This window comes from Theropithecus gelada, chromosome 20, assembly GCF_003255815.1.
Source record: "Theropithecus gelada isolate Dixy chromosome 20, Tgel_1.0, whole genome shotgun sequence".
NCBI lineage: Eukaryota > Metazoa > Chordata > Mammalia > Primates > Cercopithecidae > Theropithecus > Theropithecus gelada.
The window spans coordinates 60,793,644-60,813,564 of record NC_037688.1 but is presented as its reverse complement, the minus strand read 5'-3'; the positions used below and the strand labels follow the sequence as shown (position 1 = coordinate 60,813,564).

General features: G+C 48.8%; 1 protein-coding gene across 3 annotated transcripts in view; it reads right to left on the bottom strand.

Annotated features, from left to right (window-relative positions):
* The window catches only part of GGA2 (golgi associated, gamma adaptin ear containing, ARF binding protein 2), a 43,472-nt gene extending 28,863 nt beyond the window's left edge, over positions 1-14,609 (bottom strand). The window contains exon 1 of one of the 3 annotated variants that reach the window (XM_025370294.1): positions 14,419-14,609. In XM_025370294.1, the coding sequence (XP_025226079.1) occupies positions 14,419-14,518 (100 nt within the window). In that variant the 5' untranslated portion in view covers positions 14,519-14,609. Of the gene's footprint in view, positions 1-14,414 lie in introns of all 3 variants that reach the window. The other 2 variants (XM_025370296.1, XM_025370295.1) reach the window with 2 other exon arrangements.
* Between the last annotated feature and the right edge of the window lie 5,312 nt (positions 14,610-19,921).

The window sequence follows — 19,921 nt, the reverse complement described above, 5'->3', positions numbered from 1 at the left end:
CCAACATGATGAAACCCCATCTCTGCTAAAAATACAAAAAAATTAGCCAGCGTGGTGAGGCATGCCTGTAATCCCAGCTATTTGGGAAACTGAGGCAGGAGAATCACTTGAACTTGGGAGGTAGAGGTTGCAGTGAGCCTAGATCGCACCACTGCACTCCAGCCTGGGAGACAGAGGCAGCCTCTGTCTCAAAAAAAAATTACCTGACAAGTTATTCCCCTGACAGTGGCTTCACTTTTAGTGTAGAGGTTGGCCCGGGTGTTGTCTTCACACCCGAGCTGGGATGCCCCCACCTGGCCTGCGACCAGCGGAGACAGAAGAGAGGCCACCTGGAAGTGTCTCAACTGTGTAACAGGAAGACAAGAACACGCCACCAGAAGGATTATAATCCTGCCTGTTCATAAAACTTCTAGTGGCAGCGCGGTGGCTCACACCTGTAATCCCAGCACTTCATGGGACTGAGGTGCATCACTTGAGCCCAGGAGTTTGAGACCAGCGTGGGCAACATGGGGAAATCACGTATCTACTAACATTTAAAAAAATTAAGACCAGGCACAACGGCGCACGCCTGTATTCCCAGCACTTTGGGAAGCCGAGGCAGGTAGATCACCTGAGTTCAGGAGTTTGAGACCAGCCTTGCCAACATGGTGAAACTCTGTGTCTACTAAAAATACAAAAATTAGCTGGGCGTGGTGAAATGTTCTTGTAATCCCAGCTTCTCAGGTGGCTGAGGCAGGAAAATTGCTTGAACCCGGGAGGTGGAGGTTGCAGTGAGCTGAGATGGCACCACTGCACTCAGCATGGGCAACAGAGCGAGACTCTATCTCAGAAAAAAAAAAAGAAGAATTAGCTGGGCGTGGTGGCATGTGACTGCAGTCACAGCTACTCAGGAAGCTGAAGTGGAAAGACTGCGTGAGCCTGGGAGGTTGAGGCTGCAGTGAGCCGAGATCAGGCCACTGCACTCCAACCTGGGCGGCAGAGCAAGGCCCTGTCTCAAAAACAAAAAAACAAAACAACAACTCTTCCAATTCCTCTCTGGCCATCCAGTCCCGGCCTGACCAGCTGCTCCGATGAGAAACCGTACTAGTTCTGACAGAGCAGCTCTTTTAGGCTCTGGAAATGAGGTGTTGCTTCTCGGGGCAGTACTTCTGATACCATTATTCTCCTGGCCAGAGTGTCTGCTCTGTGCCTCTCAGTGCCCTATCCATATTCTTCCAGACCCGTGTGAACTTCCAGCTCCTGCAGAAAACTCCCTCCCGCTACAACAGCCCCACTGCTTCTCCCTCTGATTACTCAACACAGCCCAGAGTTGAACTTTTCCTGACTGCAGTCACATTTATGTCACGTGGAAGTCGTGTATCCAGACAGAGAGAGTCATCGGACAGGTAATTACCATCTTCCTGCCCACTGACTCCATTCTAAGTGAAGAGAGAACACAAGGGCGAGGGAAGGATCAGTGATTCCTATATTCTCCTCCCCACTCCCCCAAAGCTCTCTCCCTATGTTCTGTATCTTAAAATCCTATCTACCCTTGAGTCCCAATTCACATTCCACCCTGAAGACTTCTCTGATCTTTTAATCTCCCGTCCCCATAAAACAAAAGCTGTCTCCTCCTCCTCTGAACAGATATTTTATCTGCCCCTTCTCTGATAGGGATTTCCAGCTACACCCCTTATTAGTCACAGGTACTTGGACTCTCTGAGCCTCAGTTCCTCAAATATAAAATAAAATAGGCGTAGGCGCTGGAGCTCATGCCTGTGATCCCAGCACTCTGGGAAGCCAAGAGAGGAGGACTGCTTGAGTCTAGAAGGTCGAGACCAGCCGGAGCAACATAACGAGACCCAATCTCCACAGAAATTTTTTTAAAAAATTAGACAGCTGGGCACAGTGGCTCACGCCTTAATCCTAGCACTTTGGGAGGCCGAGGAGGGCGGATTGCCTGAACTTAGAGACTTAGAGACTTAGAGATCAGTCTGGGCAACACAGTGAAACCCTGTCTCAACCAAAATACAAATAATTAGCTGGGCATGGTGGCATGCATCAGTAGTCCCAGCTACTCAGTAGGGTTAGGCAGGAGAATCGCTTGAACCCGGGAGGCAGAGGTTGCAGTGAGCCAAGATCACGACACTGCACTCTAGCCTGGGCGACAGGGTGAGACTCCGTCTCTAAAAAAACAAACAAAAAAGGCCAGGCATGGTGGCACTCACCTGCAGTCCCAGCTACTCAGGAGGATCACTTGAGCCCAGGAGGTCGAGGCTGCAGTGACCTATGATTGTGCCACTGCACTCCAGCCTGGGAGGACAAAATGAGACCCTGTCTCAAAAATAATAACAAAAACAGTCTGGGCACAGTGTCTCATGCCTGTAATCCCAGAACTTTGGGAGGCTAAGGTAGGAGGATTGCCTGAGCCCAGGAGTTCGTGACAAACCTGGGCAACATAGTGAGGCCCCATCTCTCCAAATGAAAAAATAAAATAGGGAAAATAGTACCTTCCTCATGGGACTGTCATATGATTTAAAGGAGAAGGTGTCTAAAATGCTTAGTACAGCACCATGCAGTTAAGAGGTCTATAAAAGATAATTGTTCATTATTATGTACAGTCTCTGGATTTTACTGTAATATGTACACATGCTTTGTCCTACCTAAAGAGAATGAAACTTTGAGGGCAGAAACCATATCTTCCTTACAGTGCCTTACCCATAGGTACAAAATAGAAACTCATCAAATAAATTATTTAAAGCAGTGATTCTCAGCGATTATGTCTGAATCACCTAAAGTCTATACCATTTAAGCTTCTGTTTCAGTTCACTACAAGGTCAAAGTTGACACTTCAAAAGAATTCTGATCTCGCATGTGACTGGACCTGGAGGGAGAGAACAGGAGAGGCAGGAAGAGCACAGGGGGAGGCAGGGAGAGAATGGGAGAAGCAGAGAACAGGAGGCATGGCCCAAACTCCCCTCACAGAATCCAGCCTTCTCCCTCCTCCCTGGCTGCCAAGTAAAAGAGACACAGCACTGATGGGCACCAGATTTTTTTTTTTTTTTTTAATATGGAGTCTCGCTCTGTCACTTGGGCTGGTGTGCAGTGGCACGATCTTGGCTCCCTGCAACCTCCGCCTCCCGGGTTCAAGTGATTCTCCTGCCTCAGCCTCCCAAGTAGCTAGGATTACAAGTGCCTGCCACCACACCTGGCTAATTTTTTGTAATTTTAGTAGAGACGTGGTTTCACTATATTGGCCAGGCTAGTCTCGAACTACTGACCTCGTGATCTGCCCGCCTCGGCCTCCCAAAGTGCTGGGATTACAGGCGTGAGCCACCGTGCCCAGACGACACCAGCTTTCTTAAAGAAAGAAAAAATCTCTGAGGTTAAATTACGTTCCAAACCCTTAACCAAGGCCAAACAGCAAAATAATTTACAAAACGTAAGGAGGTTTCTTTCTTATTTGCTAGAACTTGTATCATGAGGACCCAATCAAGATTTATCAGTAACCCCAGCACTTTGGAGAGGCCGAGGCAGGCGGATCACCTGAGTAGGGACAGGGTTTCACCATGTTAGCCAGGATAGTCTTGATCTCCTGAACTTGTGATCCACCTGCCTTAGCCTCCCAAAGTGTTAGGATTACAGATGTGAGCCACCCTGCCTGGCTTGGTTTTCTTTTACATAAGCCTCTTCGTTTGCTGAAACCGTAAGATGTTCCTCACATTGGAAAAACCTGAAAGCTCCCAGCAGCCAGCAATTGAATGAAAGGTAGGGGCGGGGCCACCGGCAGGGCGGAACCTGGTGAGCCACGTGCCTAGGCTCCCACATCACAATGGGGGCGAGGGCGCGTGGAGGGGACTCTGGGCCTGATAGGTTCCTGGGAACCAGGAGGGAGCTCTGGTGGTTGGCAGGGCAACCTCCTTCAGTTGGTGGGAAGCAGTGGCAGGAGGAGCTCCCTGTGTGCTCTCTTCTCCGCAATCACAGCTCTCAGGCTTGCTGCATCTAGACTCATTCTAAAGGAACCAAACAGGTTCCCAAGGGACCCTTGTAGACAAGTCAGCTCGGGGAGGTCGCTGAGGGGGGTTGTGCGCTGCTGGTGGAGTGCAGCCCCATAGCCAGGGGCTAGCCCTGCCAGCATGCCTTTGCTGGGAAGAGGTGGAAGTGCTGAGCTCTGCAGACTTGGAAGCAAGGGAAGGCCCAAGTTGCCAGAGAGGAGAGGAGCCAGGAGCCGAGCTGCCTCATGGGGAACACGCTGAGCTGTTGCTTGTGTGCCAACGCCAGCCCCAGGCAGGGTCTGCCCAGGGGGTCTGCGGAGCTGTACTGCGGCTCTGACATCTATGAGGCGGTGGCAAGCAGGGGTGCAGGCCAAGGCAGAGAGGAGCAGAGGTGCAGTAGATGGAACATGCTGTTTCCCTATGCCAGCCCCAAGCGGGGCCAGCACAGGGGGTCTGGGGAGCTGTCCTGCAGTGCTGACATCTATGAGGCAGTGTCAAGCAAAGCTGCAGGCCAAGGCAGAGAGGAGCAGAGGTGCAACAGATGGAACATGCTGCTCCCCAATGCCAGCCCCAAGCAAAGCCAGTGCAGGGTGCGGTGGGCGGAACCGCCCTGCAGCTATAACATCATGGAGGCGGAGGTGGCAGTAGTGCCACACCCCACTGCTGTGGAGCCTGCCTAGCCGGATTTAGGAGCCCGTGAGGGCCATGACCTGCAGCACATCAGCGATCAGGAGATGCTCAAATATTTTGCTTCTGACCATCCAAGGGAAAGCACACTGTTTTTGAGAAAATATCAAATGAGTGTGCAAGAAAAGAGGAGGAGCTCTCACCTATATTATATACCTCCATGGCATCTTGATAGAAAATACAGCTCTTGTTCCACCATACTGCTAGATAACAGCACAGTCAGCCAGCCTGATCTTAGACACACATTAGAAAGTGTGACTTTGGCAATATATTACAACACAAAGCACAGATACGCAAATAGATCTGTGGCTATTTTTGACAAGCCAATATATCTACTTTCACAAGAGAAGGTTCCAGGCAAATCCTTCGAGCATGATCCCAAACGCAACTGTACTTTCAGATATTTCTGTACTCTTTCAAGTCATAAAACTAACAGCTCCATGTGCAGTCGTTGCTTTGGTGTACATCCAATGATTTTTAACTAATGCTAACATCGATCTTTGTCCTACTAATTGGAAAAAGATTGTCCTCGGAGCCATGCTTCTTGCCTCCAAGGTTTGGAGAACTCGTGGTCTGTGGAGTGTGGATGACAGCCAGAATCCCAAGGACATGGCAGTTGAGAACATGAGCAAGATGGAGAAGTGTTTTTTGGAGCCACTTGAGTTTAATATTCATGTGTCTGCCAGTGTTTATACAAAATATTACTTCGACCTGCATGCCTTGGCAAATGACCGTGACCTGTATTTTCTATTTAGTTTTCTTCACAAAGATAAAGCACAGGAACTGGAGGCTGTGTCACCGCCGCCATGTGAATACTAAGACTTGCATCGACATGCCGCTGCTATGACAAGGGCTATCAGCATGAATTTCATTGGTATTCGGCGCACTAATGCCATCTTAAAGAGAGAAATTAACGTTATAAAATCCTGAACTTCTCAACTGTAAAGACTAGAAAATATCACTTCTGCTGAGAGAAACAACAAAATTAGGCTTTTCTTTTTTTCTTTTTTTGTTGTTGTTGTTTAGATTTTCATCGAGAGGAAATATCTTCACGTTAGCCATATTGTGAAACTGGGTGACAGTGGTATGAACAGTGGGTGCCAGGTGCTTTCTGCCCTTCTTGTTCCACTGGGTCCAGATGGCATTCCTAGGGCACCACCTTCTTGAACTGTTGGGGAGAAGGAGTGTCACATGGACACTGCACATCCCTGCTCAGAGCCCACAGTCACCCACAGTCTCAAGCAGGTACCAGTGGTGTCCACAGTCCCTAGCTGGTGACAGTGGTCTGAGCTGAGCTGGAGTCCAAAAAACTTTAATTGGCTCCAGATTTGTGAGAGCACCTGCGTTTGGTTCTCTGTCCACTGAAGCACTGAATGCATGATGGCCCAAAACTCAACAATGGTGGGAAGAGAGTGGCATCGGGGCACGGCTGTCACTACTCCAAGCACCAGGGTGGCTCAGGCCTGCTCATCTAGTCTTTGGAGGGTATCTGTGCATGTGAAATGAGGCCCCCATGTTATGGTTATAAAGGAAGAGATGAAATCAGCTCATCTTCCCCCAGGCCGATAAGAGATGAAATCAGCTCATCTTCCCCCAGGCTGATAATGGTCACGCCACCTAGGGAAGCAGTAAAAGACCTGGCCTTGGGATTGTTAGGGGAGCTATGGAAGTGAAAACTGAATTTACCCAGTTCCAGGAAAACAACATAGGAGGAACATCTGGGTTCAAAACTTTATGAAAAGATCATTTTCCCAGCGAATCTTGCCGTGGTGCATTGTATAGTCTCAGCACTTGTCAACAAAACAAAAGCCTCTTAATAATTCTAACACAGGGACACACTGTGACTCACATTTTCCAGTGCACCTCAGTGGTTCAAGAGATTGCTGGTGCTGCCTGCATCTGTCAGTCTGTTCACATATGGAGAGGAGCAGCGGTTCTCACGGGAGCAGCTTCTGCATCCTGAGGAAGTTTGCCCAGATATTTCTGGTTTTAATAACTGGTGGCACCCACTGACATGCAGTCAACAATGGGAATCCTATGGTGCACAAGACTGCCCCCCTTCTCAATCAAGAAAGAATTTTCTGGCTTCCAATAGAAAGTGCTGAGGATCAACTGCCCCAGAGTCTACAAGGGAAACATTTTCTGAGACTTTTTTTCTTACAAGAACACCAGATCCCCACCAATGTGAAATGTTAGATTAAGTTTTTGTGCAAGGATGGATGTGGGGCACAGAATCCTAAGACACCCCATGATCTCTGCTATCTTTTGTTATACCCTGAATCCTCATCTTCCCTTGGATATGGCCAGACCTGTGCCTTGTTCTAGACATCTGAATACGGCAAAGTGAGGGAGTGGCTCTCTAGGAGTTACCTTTCCTTTCCTTTTATCGGGAACAATAGGAATTCCTATTTTCTTTCTTGGGTTTCCTTTCACAATACAGTGGTTTGGAATATCCCACTGTTGATTTGCAATTTCCTCCTCCAACCATAGTCGATGGCCCTTTATACGTAATTAAATATTTTCATGTATTGATTTTTTGTGTCTGAAGATGAAATGTTGGATGAACCATGTCAAAACATTTCATGCAAAGGCAAAGCCTTCAGTGGTTGTAGAGTCTACTCTTTGGTGAATACATAATTTGATCTATTTTACATATTGAAAATTGTATTAGTTGTAATAATGGTATTTTCTTTTTTATTTTTACTTGTCAGATATACTTTTTCCCAAAATTAATGATATTGTATATTTGATTTAAAATACTTCTAGAATATTTGGATAGTTGAAAATAAATGGCAAAATAAAGAGTTGCTGAAACCTAGTGATAATGTACTTATGATGGGTTATTATCCCTATCACTGTTAAATGTTTAAATTTCCATGAAAACCTATACATAAAAACTTAAAATTTTGTGTAAAAGCCTTCGTGCCCCGCACTTTAGCCCCACTGCATAATGAATAAAAGGAAAACGGATTCTCCTGCAGCGGGGAAGAAAACAAAAAGATTTATCATGGCTCAAAAGTCACGGTGTTCATTGTCATTTTAAAAAGTACCTACTATGAGGCCAGGCACGGTGGCTCATGCCTGTAATCCCAGCATTTTGGGAGGCCGAGGTGGGCAGATCACCTGAGGTTGGGAGTTCAAGACCAGCCTGACCAACATGGAGAAACCCCATCTCTACTAAAAATACAAAATTAGCCAGGCGTAGTGCTGCGTGCCTGTTGTCCCAGCTACTTGGGAAGCTAAAGCAGAACTGCTTGAACCCAGGAGGCGGAGGTTGCGGTGAGCTGAGATCATGCCATTGCACTCTAGCCTGGGCAACAAGAACAAAACTCTGTATCAAAAAAAAAAAAAGAAAAAGAAAAAAAGAAAAAGTACCGACTATGAGCCAGGTACCATGCCAGATGACCTCAGAACCCAGGGTGGCACAAACATCTACACCATTTTACAGATGAAGAAACCTACCCAGCCACAAAGCAAGGGAATGGCAGAAACAAAAATTCAGTTGCAGGCTGGCCCAGCTCCACAGCCTGGACGTGTTTCTAACCACTCTCGCGGTGAGGTCTTCAGTTCCTTGACAAAGTTAGGGCCTCTCTTGGAAGCCAGTTTGATCTTCGCGCTCATAAACTCCTTGAAGGCAAAAAGGAGGCCTGTCTCATTCACTCTCACAGGCTCCAGCACCTAGAAGAGTTGCTGGCAGGCACCTACTGAATAGATGATTCCTCTTTTGCTAGACAGTGTTTGGCCAGCTGGCTGGACATACTGGTATCACGGGGAGATGGCTATCTCAGTCTGAAATAACTGGGCCCCTAAACACATAATCCCAGCCTGCACAAACTATTTCAGAGGACTTGCGCAGATCCAAAAAATGACCCCCAGGGGGCCAGCAGCTGGGTCTGACCAGGCCACAGCAACCCCCGCAGGTCAGTTTGATACCAATCTGCTCCAAGGACTAGCTAGGGGCCAGACAGGGCATGGCCAGGGAGAAATTCAAAGGATGCCTTCTCTGTTTTGGGCTATCCCAGACTCCAAGGTGGTTTATTTATAGCTGGCACTTGAGCGGGACAGAGGGGAGAAATAACACTGCTGCCATGTATTTCCTCACTAAAAGCAGTGTTTGTATGATTCATTTCAAGCGTGCTACAGGGCCAGAGGTGTTAAGAAAACAGCTGAGACCTCCAGCTGTGAGTGAAATGGCTCATCCAAGATTGACTAATTCAGAAGCCAAACCATCCCACGTCAGCTGCCAACCAACCACCGGGGTCATGACTCTGGCACCAGCAGCCGCCTGTGCTAGCAAGGGGAGCCCCAACGCTGTAGGGAAGCGGTCACCCCAAGGAGCAGAATGCAATCCTTCAGCAGTCCACGCTGCAGGGGGACTCCTTCCCCAGGAGGAACATGTGGACCCCAAGAGTCCGGCAATCATCCAATTCAGCACATGTGAAAACCTCCAAGACCCAGCATGGGAATGTCCTACACATCATTCCAAGTGGAAGGAAGAAACAGATTTACTGAGCACCCAACTTTTACTAAGCCATGGCCTCCCTGGCAGCACTACCAGAGCTAGAATCCCAGAGTCCAAGAGGAGTCCTGTTTTTAATAGCACAAGGCTAGCAACACCTAAGATGTCCACCAACAGGGACCCGGTTAAAGGGATCCTAGGACACCCATACAACAGGGCATCTAAGGCTTTTCATTTAAAAGAATAAGGTGACTACATCTGCAGTCATGTGGAACAATGACCAAAATACATGAAGTGGAAAAAAAGGCTGCAGAACCGAATGACAGAATGCACAGGCGCTGCCGTTTGTATTTTTAAGGCATGAGATTCTGGTAACAGCTTCCTGATATTCCTCTGGGAACAACCCCTCTCCTCAATTCTAGGTCCCCCATTCACCTTCCCCACCCTTGGCCCTGGGTTGGGTACTGCACCCCACCCGCACCCCACCCCAGGTCTGGCCATCTTCATATTTCATGACCCCAGGTCATGCTGACTCCAAGGTGGACACAAAACCCAAGCCAACAGGCAGAAGAGCAATAACTCTTGCAAATCAATGGAGAAAAGAAATGAATTCTGCTGGGATTGCAGTACAGACAAGAGCAAAGCAGAGAAAATTCAGTCAAAGAAGTGAACCATGACTTCTTTGTCATTGCCTCCTAAAGAAGTGAGCTCCTGGACTAAGCCCACCCCTACTCTGGGACTTTCTTTACTTTCCTTTTTTTGGTAAGTGAGTATGGGTATGAGTTAGTTTCGATTACTTGCAGCTATAAAAGCCTAATGATAATAATAGCTAGCTCTTCTGGAGCACTTACTACAAGCATAGCAAGGCACTATTTTAAGTGCTTTCTGTGTACCAAAGTCTTTGATTCTTTCAACAACCCTAAGGACAGGTTTTATTACTCTCTTCCCATCTTAAAGATACAGCTGCCTTGTTTGCAGGGACCTGAGCTTGGCCAGTGACCTGAGCTTGGCCATTCCTCAAACACCTGGTGACTTCATCCAGCTCAGACGCATGCGCATTTGCCTTCAACTACACCCACATCTTGGCCATACCATCAATCCCACGACCCCCTTATCCCTCCATTGCAGCACCAATGCCCCACCATCCCCAACAAATCTGGCTTAACCCATTGTTCACTTCTTCTCTGCTCCTATTCCCAGAAGAAAAACAACAACAACAAATACAGCCATGAAGACTGCAACCCACATTCCTGATGTCCAGTCAGCACTCCACAGTCCTAACGCAGGATCTCAGCAGGGAGATGGGTAGGAGTGATCCCATCCCACTCAACCCTGGGGAAACGTGGCAGTATCTGGTGACATTTTTGGCTGTCATGACTGGGAGGAAGGGTGTGAGCTTTGGTATCCAGTGGGTTTAGGCCAGGGATGCCACTAAACATCCTATAGTGCACAGGTCAGCCCCCACAACACAGAATTATTGGGACCAAGATGTCACTCATGCAAAGGTTGAGAAACCCAGCTCTCTGTCCGGGTGGGCCCCCTTCGGTTTGCCTCACCAGCCACTCCCCCACGCTTCCCCACCTTCCTCAAGTCCCCTGTTCCACTTGAGCACCAAATACTCGGGTGGTGATAGTGGCACGGACAAACTTGTTTGCATGTGCAATCATCTTGATCTCCTTCCCCAGACAGTCGGAAAAACAAAAGGTGTCCTTCCTCTCTGTAAGGCCAGGTCCCCCCTTTTTGCTCTGGCTCTGAGAACCTTCAGGCCCCTCTGCAATGTATGGGACACTGGACCCAGAATTGGGGAGGGGCAGTTCCCCAAAGGAACATCAACATGAAGGGGGGCTCACATGTCCCCCTCTCCTTCTAAAACAATCTCCTTTACTCCTAAATTCCCTCTTGCTACCCTTTCTCCCTCCTTCTACATTCAAGCCTCATGAAAAACGGCTGAGGAGGCCACTGGCTGCACCCTCCCCACACATTTATTCTGCCTGGCCTTCCCCAAATTATGGCCCAAAGTCGGCGCCAACTTCTGAAAACCCAAGAGATTTCACTTAAGAATATAGGTTCTAGTCGTTCCTGAAAAACAGGAAGATCTAGCAACTTTGGGACATTGTCCCCAAAAGCTGGAGCTTAATACAATGTATACGCCATGAAAAAAACCATAATAATAAAAAATAAATTAGGCCGGGCACGGTGGCTCACGCCTGTAATCCCAGCACTTTGGGAGGCCAAGACTGGCAGATAACTTGAGGTCAGGAGTTTGAGACCAGCTTGGCCAACATGGTAAAACGCCATCTCTATCAAAAAATATTAAAAATTAGCCTGGGCTGGGCGCAGTGGCTCATGCCTGTAACCCCAGCACTTTGGGAGGTCAAGGCAGGCGGATCACCTGAGGTCAGGAGTTCGAGACCAGCCTGACAAACATGGTGAAACCCCATCACTACTAAAAATACAAAAATTAGCTGGATGTGGTGGCTAACACCTGTAATCTCAGCTATTTGGGAGGCTGAGGCAGGAGAATCGCTTGTTGAACCTGGGAGGTGGACGTTGCAGTAAGCCAAGATCATGCCATTGTACCCCAGCCTGGACAGGAACGAAACTCCATCACACACACACACACACACACACACACACACACACACACACAAGCCCGTTGTGGTGGCGTGTGCCTGTAATCCCAGCTACTCGGGAGGCTGAGGCAGGAGAATTGCTTGAACCCAGGAGGTGGAGGTTGCAATGAGCCGAAATGGCACCACTGCACTCCAGCCTGGGCAACACAGCGAGACTCCATCTCAATAAATAAATAAATAAATAAATAAAAATTTTAAAAAAGCTAGAACTGGGGAGGCTGATGTGGAAAAAATGCTTGAACCCAGGAGGGGCAAGCTGCAGTGAGCTGAGATCGTGCCACTGCACTCCAGCCTGGGTAACAGAGTGAGACTCTGTTTCAAAAAAAGCTGGAGTTGAAGAACCATGTCCTTGGGCAGTTCCAAGCCCAAGCCCTCCTTTTATCTCCTCCACCTGAGGCAGCTACTTTCTCTTACTCCGGCTACATTTTTTTTTTTTGAGACAGACTCGCTTTATTGCCCAGGGTGGAGTCCGTGGTGCAATCTCGGCTCCACTTCCACAACCTCTGCCTCAAGGGTTCAAGCGATCCTCCCACCTCGCCTTCCAATTAGCTGGAATTACAGGTGTGTGCAACCACACATGACTATTTTTTGTGTTTTAGTAGAGATGGGGTTTTACCCTGTTGCCCAGGCCGGTCTTAAACTCCTGGCCTCAAAGGATCGCGCCACCTCGGCCTCCCAAAGTGCTGGGATTACAGGCATGACCAGTCCTTTTTTTTTTTTTCCTGCAACTCCAGTCTAAGCCTTCTGTTCTCCATTGCCTCCTAAAACTACTACCTTCTGTCTACTGTTTAACTCAAGGACGTCTCCTTAAATAACTGTTTGGTTACCAAATTCAAAGTTCCCTCTTCTCCTTCCTCATTCTACCCCATTTTTAAGTAGCAAAATTATCTTGCAACCACATCCCTCCTTTGCTATCAGTGGGTGCCCCTGCAGGTCTCCCCCTGCCTGTTTCTGCTCAGCCTTCAGTCTTCTCTTCCCATCTGCCTCTTCAATGCTGGGGCTCCCCACGCTCTCTCTCCAAACCTCTGCTCTTAATATACACAAGCTTCTCCCGCAAGTTGACTGCCAATGAACCAGACTCCCAAACCGTACATCCCACACTCGCCCTCTCCGGTGCCAACCAGCTGCCTAGAGGGCATCTGTTTTTTGACTATGCCACAAGCACCTCAAACTCCACATCTCAACCTTCTCTGTCTGAACCAGCTCCTCCTCACAGGGGAGACATCTGTAACCCACTAGTTCCTTGAGCCTGAAATCTGCGATCTAGCCTAGATTTCTCCTTGTCCCCTGTCTCCATTCCAAGGCACCGAGGCTGCTGACTGCGCCTGCTCATTACTTCTCCCTCTCCCCACTGCCTTAGTCCTCCTGCGACCCTCAACCACCACCAAAAGAGCTTTTTAGCTGCTCTCCCTGCCTTAAGTCTCACCCTCTCCGCCCAACTTAGCACCATATGGCTGCAAGTGACGCCTTTAACAGGCTTCCTTGATCAGATTCTCTGGCTGAAAACTCCCAAACAGCTCCCCCGCCCTCGGAAAAAACAAACTCCTTTCTGCAGCACGCAAGGCTCATGAAGATCTCGCCCCAATTAGCCGTGCAGCCTTTCCCGGATTCCTGCGCTTTAGGCTTGCACTCCAGCGGACTGACCTACTTGTTCCCGAAATGCTCCACATTCTCTTGTCCCCAGCTTTTGCACATGCAGTTTCTTCTGCCTGGAATGCGGTCGGCTGTGACGACCCCCAGGTAAACCAACTTCTACCACAACAGGTGAAACGAACGCCCTCCTCCTCCTCGCCAAACCCGTTAGTAAGGTGATGGGACTGCCGGCCTGTACCCACTAAAAAGTGTTTTTGTGAGCAAGGACCCTGTGTTATGCCTCTCAGTGTTCCCGGCACCTAGCAGGGCTGGGTACAAAGGGAATATTATTTATCCTCTTTATCCTCAATCCCTCATTGGTAAAACGGAGATAATAATAGCCCCTAAGATTACTGTGAAGCTTACAGGAGACATGCAGAAGAATTCCGGCCAAGGGATTTGAGCCTAACCAGGGTAACATAATGAGACCCCGTCTCTTGGGGGGGGGGGGAAATATATATATATACACACAATATATATATATATGCATTAAAAAAAAAAAGTCTGGCCAAAGTAAACACAAGAGATAAAAAAGCTCTTTTTGACGCGGTAGCCAGATAGAGATCTTTCTCAGCTCCAAACAGACTGCGTGTCTTGCACGACTGCGTCTCCTTAAGCCTCAACGTCCCCGCTTCCCTAGTAGGGTTAATAATAGAAGCCAGCTCGGGGTGGGAACGAGGATTAAGCAGGGCTGAGGCGCTGTGAGCACAGTGCCTGGCGCAGAGGAAAGCGCAGGTCACGTAGCCATTGGTATCGGGGTCGAGGTCCGGGTCCCGTTCTGCGGCTAAGGGACGGGTGGGCGGAGGGGGAGGGGCAGAGCGCAGACGGGGGACGCAGCCCCGGCGGATGGTTGGGGCGTCTCTCCGCGGACCTCTGGGCGATCCTCCCCACCGCGCAGGGCCCAGACCCCCTACCCGGCCGCCAGCCTCCCCTGCGGCCGCCCGCCCGCCCAGAAGCAAGGCCCCGGGGAGGCGGGAAGTGAGGCCTCACGTGCGGCGCAGCGGCCGCGCCGAGGGCCTGCCAGGCTACTCACTGAGCCACAGCTCCAGCGCCGCTGCCGGGCCCGGGGGACCCTGGGCCGACTCGGTTCCCGCCACAGCCCCCGCCCCCGCCGCCACCGCAGTCGCCGCCATCGCCTCAGCCCGGACACCGCGGCCGCGGGCGCCACCGCCTCCTTAGCTGCCGTAGCCGCCTGGCGCTCTACTCGGCTGACTGCGCGGCGGGCACGTGACGGGGCGGAGCCGCTGGTGCCACGCCCACTTCCCAGGCCCCGCCTCCACGCGGGGCGGGCCGGGATATTTCTCAGCCCAGATCCCTCTACCCAGCGCGGGTCTTCTGAGACCACTCACCATACGGTTGCTAGATAAAATACAGGACGCCCAGTTAAATTTGATTTTCAGAAGAACGTGAATAATTCTTTTAGCATTTTTATTTTTTAAGAGATGGGGTATTGCTCTGTCACTCAGGCTGGAGTCCAAAGGCGCGATCACGGCTCACTGTAGCCTCCACCTCCCAGGCTCAAGCGATCCTCCCGCCTCAGCCTCCTGAGGAGCTGGGACAAGGGGCGGGTACCACCACGCCAGGCTGATTTGTGTGTTTTTGGTAGACACTGGGTTTCACCATGTTGCCCAGGGTCGTCTCAAACTCCTGGGCTACAAAAGATCCTCTTACCTTGACCTTCCACAGTGCTTGCATTTTTTTTATTATTATTTTTTTATGTTTTTCGAGATGGAGTCTCACTCTGTCGCCTAGGCTGGAGTGCAGTGGCGCCATCTTGGCTCACTGCAACCTCTGCTTCCCGGGTTCGAGCGATTCTCCTGCCTCAGCCTCCCAAGTAGCTGGGACTATTGGCGCATGCCACCACGCCCAGCTAATTTTTTTGTATTTTTAGAGACGAAGGTTCACTATGTTGGCCAGGCTGGTCTTGAACTGACCTCATGATCTGCCCGCTTCGCCCTCCCAAAGTGCTGGGATTATAGGCGTGAGCCACTGCGCCCCGCCTATGTGCTTGCATTTTTATTCACAGAAGGGTTTTCCCGGAACACTTCTTTTTTTTGATGCAGTCTCGCTCTGTCGCCCAGGCTGGAGTGCAGTGGCGCTATCTCAGCTCACTGCAACCTCCGCCTCCCTGGTTTCTTGGAACACTTCTAAAATAACATGTCCTGCATTCCTCAACACTCTGCTTCATTTTCTGCATCACACAGTACACCATCGATATATTATTTACTTGCTTATTTTATTAAAAGATAATTTTCCCAAAAACGTATGTCATGATTCTCATAATTATGAAATGAACACATGTTAAACATTTTATTTAATTACGCGTGAACCAAGCAGATGTTATAATCAATCCAAAAGTGAAGTCAAAGAAGGGCAAATTTATCTAGAAAAAAAGGAATGTAAAATGAGTGTGCAAATGGACACAAAACTGGTTGTTCCATCAGCGTGAGAGCTGTCCCTCCAGTGGGCAGAATTAATTTACCTATTTATAGGCAAGAATTATTTTGAGTTGCTATCAGGTGTCTACAACTTAACAGAGTTATGTAAGACTTCTCAAAGACAAAGGCTGGAACCTGGAAGGTTGTGCTGTCTAGACAACGCATAATTTTCCATTGAAGCTGTTGTGCCGCACCCCTATTAACTTCAGGAGGGATGGCACCATGTTTGAGAGGCGGAAGAGTCCCAGAGTCACTGAATGAGGCAGGTTTACTGAGGGGACTTACGGGGCAGTCTAGTGGTAGTGGGATGGACAGGAGGACCACTACCATTTGTAAAAAGCATCAGTTTATATAGTATTTTCAAATGGCACCCTTCCCTTAGCAACCTCCATCTGGCAACCTCAATTTAACCCCAAACAAAGGGCCTTGATCCCCCGTATGGCCTGCGTACCACAGGATGGGGCCAAGGGTTCAGATGTTCCTCACAAAGAGTGAACCAGCCGGGCGCAGTGGCTCACGCCTGTAATCCCAGCACTTTGGGAGGCCAAGGTGGGCGGATCACGAGGTCAGGAGATCGAGACCATCCTGGCTAACACGGCGAAACCCTGTCTCTACCAAAAATGCAAAAAAATTAGCCGAGCATGGTGGCTGGCGCCTGCAGTCCCAGCTGCTTGGGAGGCTGAGGGAGGAGAATGGCATGAACCTGGGCGGCAGAGCTTGCAGTGAGCCGAGATCGTGCCACTGCACTCCAGCCTGGGCAACAGAGCTAGACTCCATCTCAAAAAAAAGAGTGAACCTCCAGGCTGGCCACTCTGTGATTCTGTGGCTTGGAACTCAGAATACACATTCTTCTTAGACCATAGGATCATTCTCAGGTACATATGCCATACAGAAGCAAAAATTCTTCCTTGTAGATAAGTGAATAGCAATGGGCGATGATTCTTGTCCACACACATGCAGATGAATACTGTCCTGGGAACACACAAACTTATTCCTGTGGAAAAACCAGTTCTGCCCCCACTTGCACATCCATTTCAACATTCCTGATCTATATGAAAGAATGCGTCCATTCTTTTGACTGGTTTGAACATCTCACCAGTTTCCTCATTAAGGAGTTAAAGAAAATCTTTCTTTTTTTTTTTTTTTTTTTTGAGACGGAGTCTTGCTCTGTTGCCCAGGCTGGAGTGCAATGGTGCAATCTCGGTTCACTGCAACCTCTGCCTCCTGGGTTCAAGCGATCCTCCTGCCTCAGCCTCCCGAGCAGCCGGGAATACAGGCACCCGCCACCACACCCGGATAATTTTTGTATTTTTAGTAGAGACAGGGTTTCACCATGTTGGCCAGGCTGGTCTCGAACTCCTGACCTCAGGTGATCCGCCCACCTCGGCCTCCCATAGTGTTGGAATTACAGGTATGAGCCACTGCACCTGGCCTAAATAAAATCTTTAACACATATTCATCTCTTGAAGATTCTAAGCATCTGGCAACACTGAACCCGGCTTTCTACACTGCAACAAAAACCTGGACATGACTAGAGTCTACATATGTTAGAGGGGGCATGAGCTCTAGAGTTTGCCAAGGACCATCCTTCAACTCTTGAAACTTTACTTATTGTAAGCACCCGCAATCCTTTAACATTTTTACATTGCTGGAGCTCAGAAAACCATATCCCAGAGCATGGTGTTTTGGCATAGCAAGTACGTTGAACTCAAAGAGACTGGAAAGCCTCAGAAGCAGCCTTAGAGCAAAGGCTCTCTGACCTCCTGCCCATCTTTCTTCTTCCAAGTCAAGCCACAGAAACTCCAATTCCTCTTTCCTAAGATGGGTCAGGGAAACTCAAACCCCCTCCCCTAAAGCCAGCCATAAAACCTAGACATATTACTCCAACCTTCCCCTATTTCTGTTTAAGAGTTGGCCATAAATAAATTTTCAGTTGGGCATGGTGGCTCACACCTGTAATCCCAGCACTTTGGGAGGCCGAGGCAGGCAGACCACTTGGGTCCAGGTGTTGAAGACCAGCCTGGGCAACACGGTGAAACCCCGTCTCTACAAAAAAATACAAAAATTAGCTGGGTGTGCTGGTGTGTACTTGTAGTCCCAGCTACTCAGGAGGCTGAGGCAGGAGGACCACTTGAGCCTGGGAGGTGGAGGTTGCAGTGAACCAAGATAACACCACTGCACTCCAGCCTAGGCATGGAGTGAGACTCTCAAAAAAAAAAAAAAAAGAAAAAAGAAATTATCTGAGTTACTTTGTCTGATAATAGGTGGTAATGCCCCCTTATTCCTGCTCTATACCTAGGAGGAAGGAATGATATACAGGTAAGCCAAGAAGAATTTCGACAGACCTTGCTGGGTCCTCCCACCAAAGTCTATTACCAATAGATCAATCATACCCTTTTGTTCAATCCTATTTCTACCTGGCTGTTGGTCATCAAACCTAAGCATAAAAGTAGACAGCCTTCCCTCAGTCTTTATTTCTGAAAGTTCCCATGTCAACATAAAACTTTTTTTTTTTTTTTTTTGACGAAGTCTTACTCTGTCACCCAGGCTGGAGTGCTAGTGGCTTGATCTTGGCTCACTGTAACCTTTGCCTCCCAGATTCAATTGATTCTCCTGCCTCAGTCTCCCGAATAGCTGGGATTACGGGCAACCGCCACCATGCCTGGCTAATTTTGTAATTTTTTTAATTTTTTTTTTGAGATGGAGTCTCGCTCTGTCGCCCAGGCTGGAGTGCAGTGACCGGATCTCAGCTCACTGCAAGCTCCGCCTCCTGGGTTTACGCCATTCTCCTGCCTCAGCCTCCCGAGTAGCTGGGACTACAGGCGCCTGCCACCTCGCCCGGCTAGTTTTTTGTATTTTTTAGTAGAGACGGGGTTTCACCGTGTAGGCCGGGATGGTCTCGATCTCCTGACCTCGTGATCCGCCCGTCTCGGCCTCCCAAAGTGCTGGGATTACAGGCTTGAGCCACCGCGCCCGGCCAATTTTGTAATTTTTTTTGTAGACATGGGATTTCACCATGTTGGCCAGGCTGGTCTTGAACTCCTGACCTCAAATGGTCTGCCCACCTCAGCCTTCCAAAATACTGGGATTACAGGCGTAAAGCCACTGTGCCCAGCCTGTAAAACTTTAATTAAATAAATCTGTTATGCTTTTCTCTTGTTAGCCCTTTTTTTTTTTGAGACAGGGTCTTGCTGTCAACCAGGCTGGAGTTCCATGGCACCACCAGAGCTCACTGCAGCCTCGACCTCCCAGGGTCAAATGATCTTCCCAACCTCAGTCCTCAGAGAGTAGCTGGGATGACAGGCGCACACGCCACCACTCCTAGCTAATTTATTTAGTTTTGTAGAGATAAGGTCTCACCATATTGCCCAGGCTGGTCTCAACTCCTGGGCTCAAGCAATCCTCCCAAAGCGCTGGGATTACAGGCGTGAGCCACCATACCTGGTCTTAACCCATCTTTTGTTATAGGAGTGTTGGCCATGACCCTTCGGAGAGGTGAGGAAAGGTGTAAGGTATAGATGTCCCACAACATCTACATCAATGGTTTTCAAACTGGCATGTGTCAGAATCACCTGAAGGGTTTGTTGCAAATTGCAGGGCCCCGCCGCACAGTTTCAGATCTAGCAGGTCTGGGATGAGGCCCCAGAATTTGTCTTCGTAATAAATCTCCAGCTGACATTGATGCTGATGGTCTGGAGACCACAACAGAAACGATAAAGGCTAAGCGGGTAGGAAGTGGTTGAGGAGTTTAATGTAGTGGTTGGGTGTGCAGGCATTGTAATTAGAACTATGTTGTTTTCATCTAAGAAATAAGGGTAAGTGCCTACTTCATGGGGTTTTTTTCTTAATCTAAGAGAGATAATATATATATAAATATGCATCAGCTGGGTGTGGTGGTGCAAATGCCTATAGTCTCAGCTACTTGGGAGGGTGAGATAGGAAGATTGCTTGAGCCCAGGAGTTCAAGATCAACCTGGGCAACATAATGACGCCCATCTCTACAAAAAAAAAAAAAAAAGAAAAAAAAAAAAAAAAGAAATTAAAAGGCCGGGCATGGTGGCTTATGCCTGTAATCCCAACACTTTGGGAGGCCAAGGC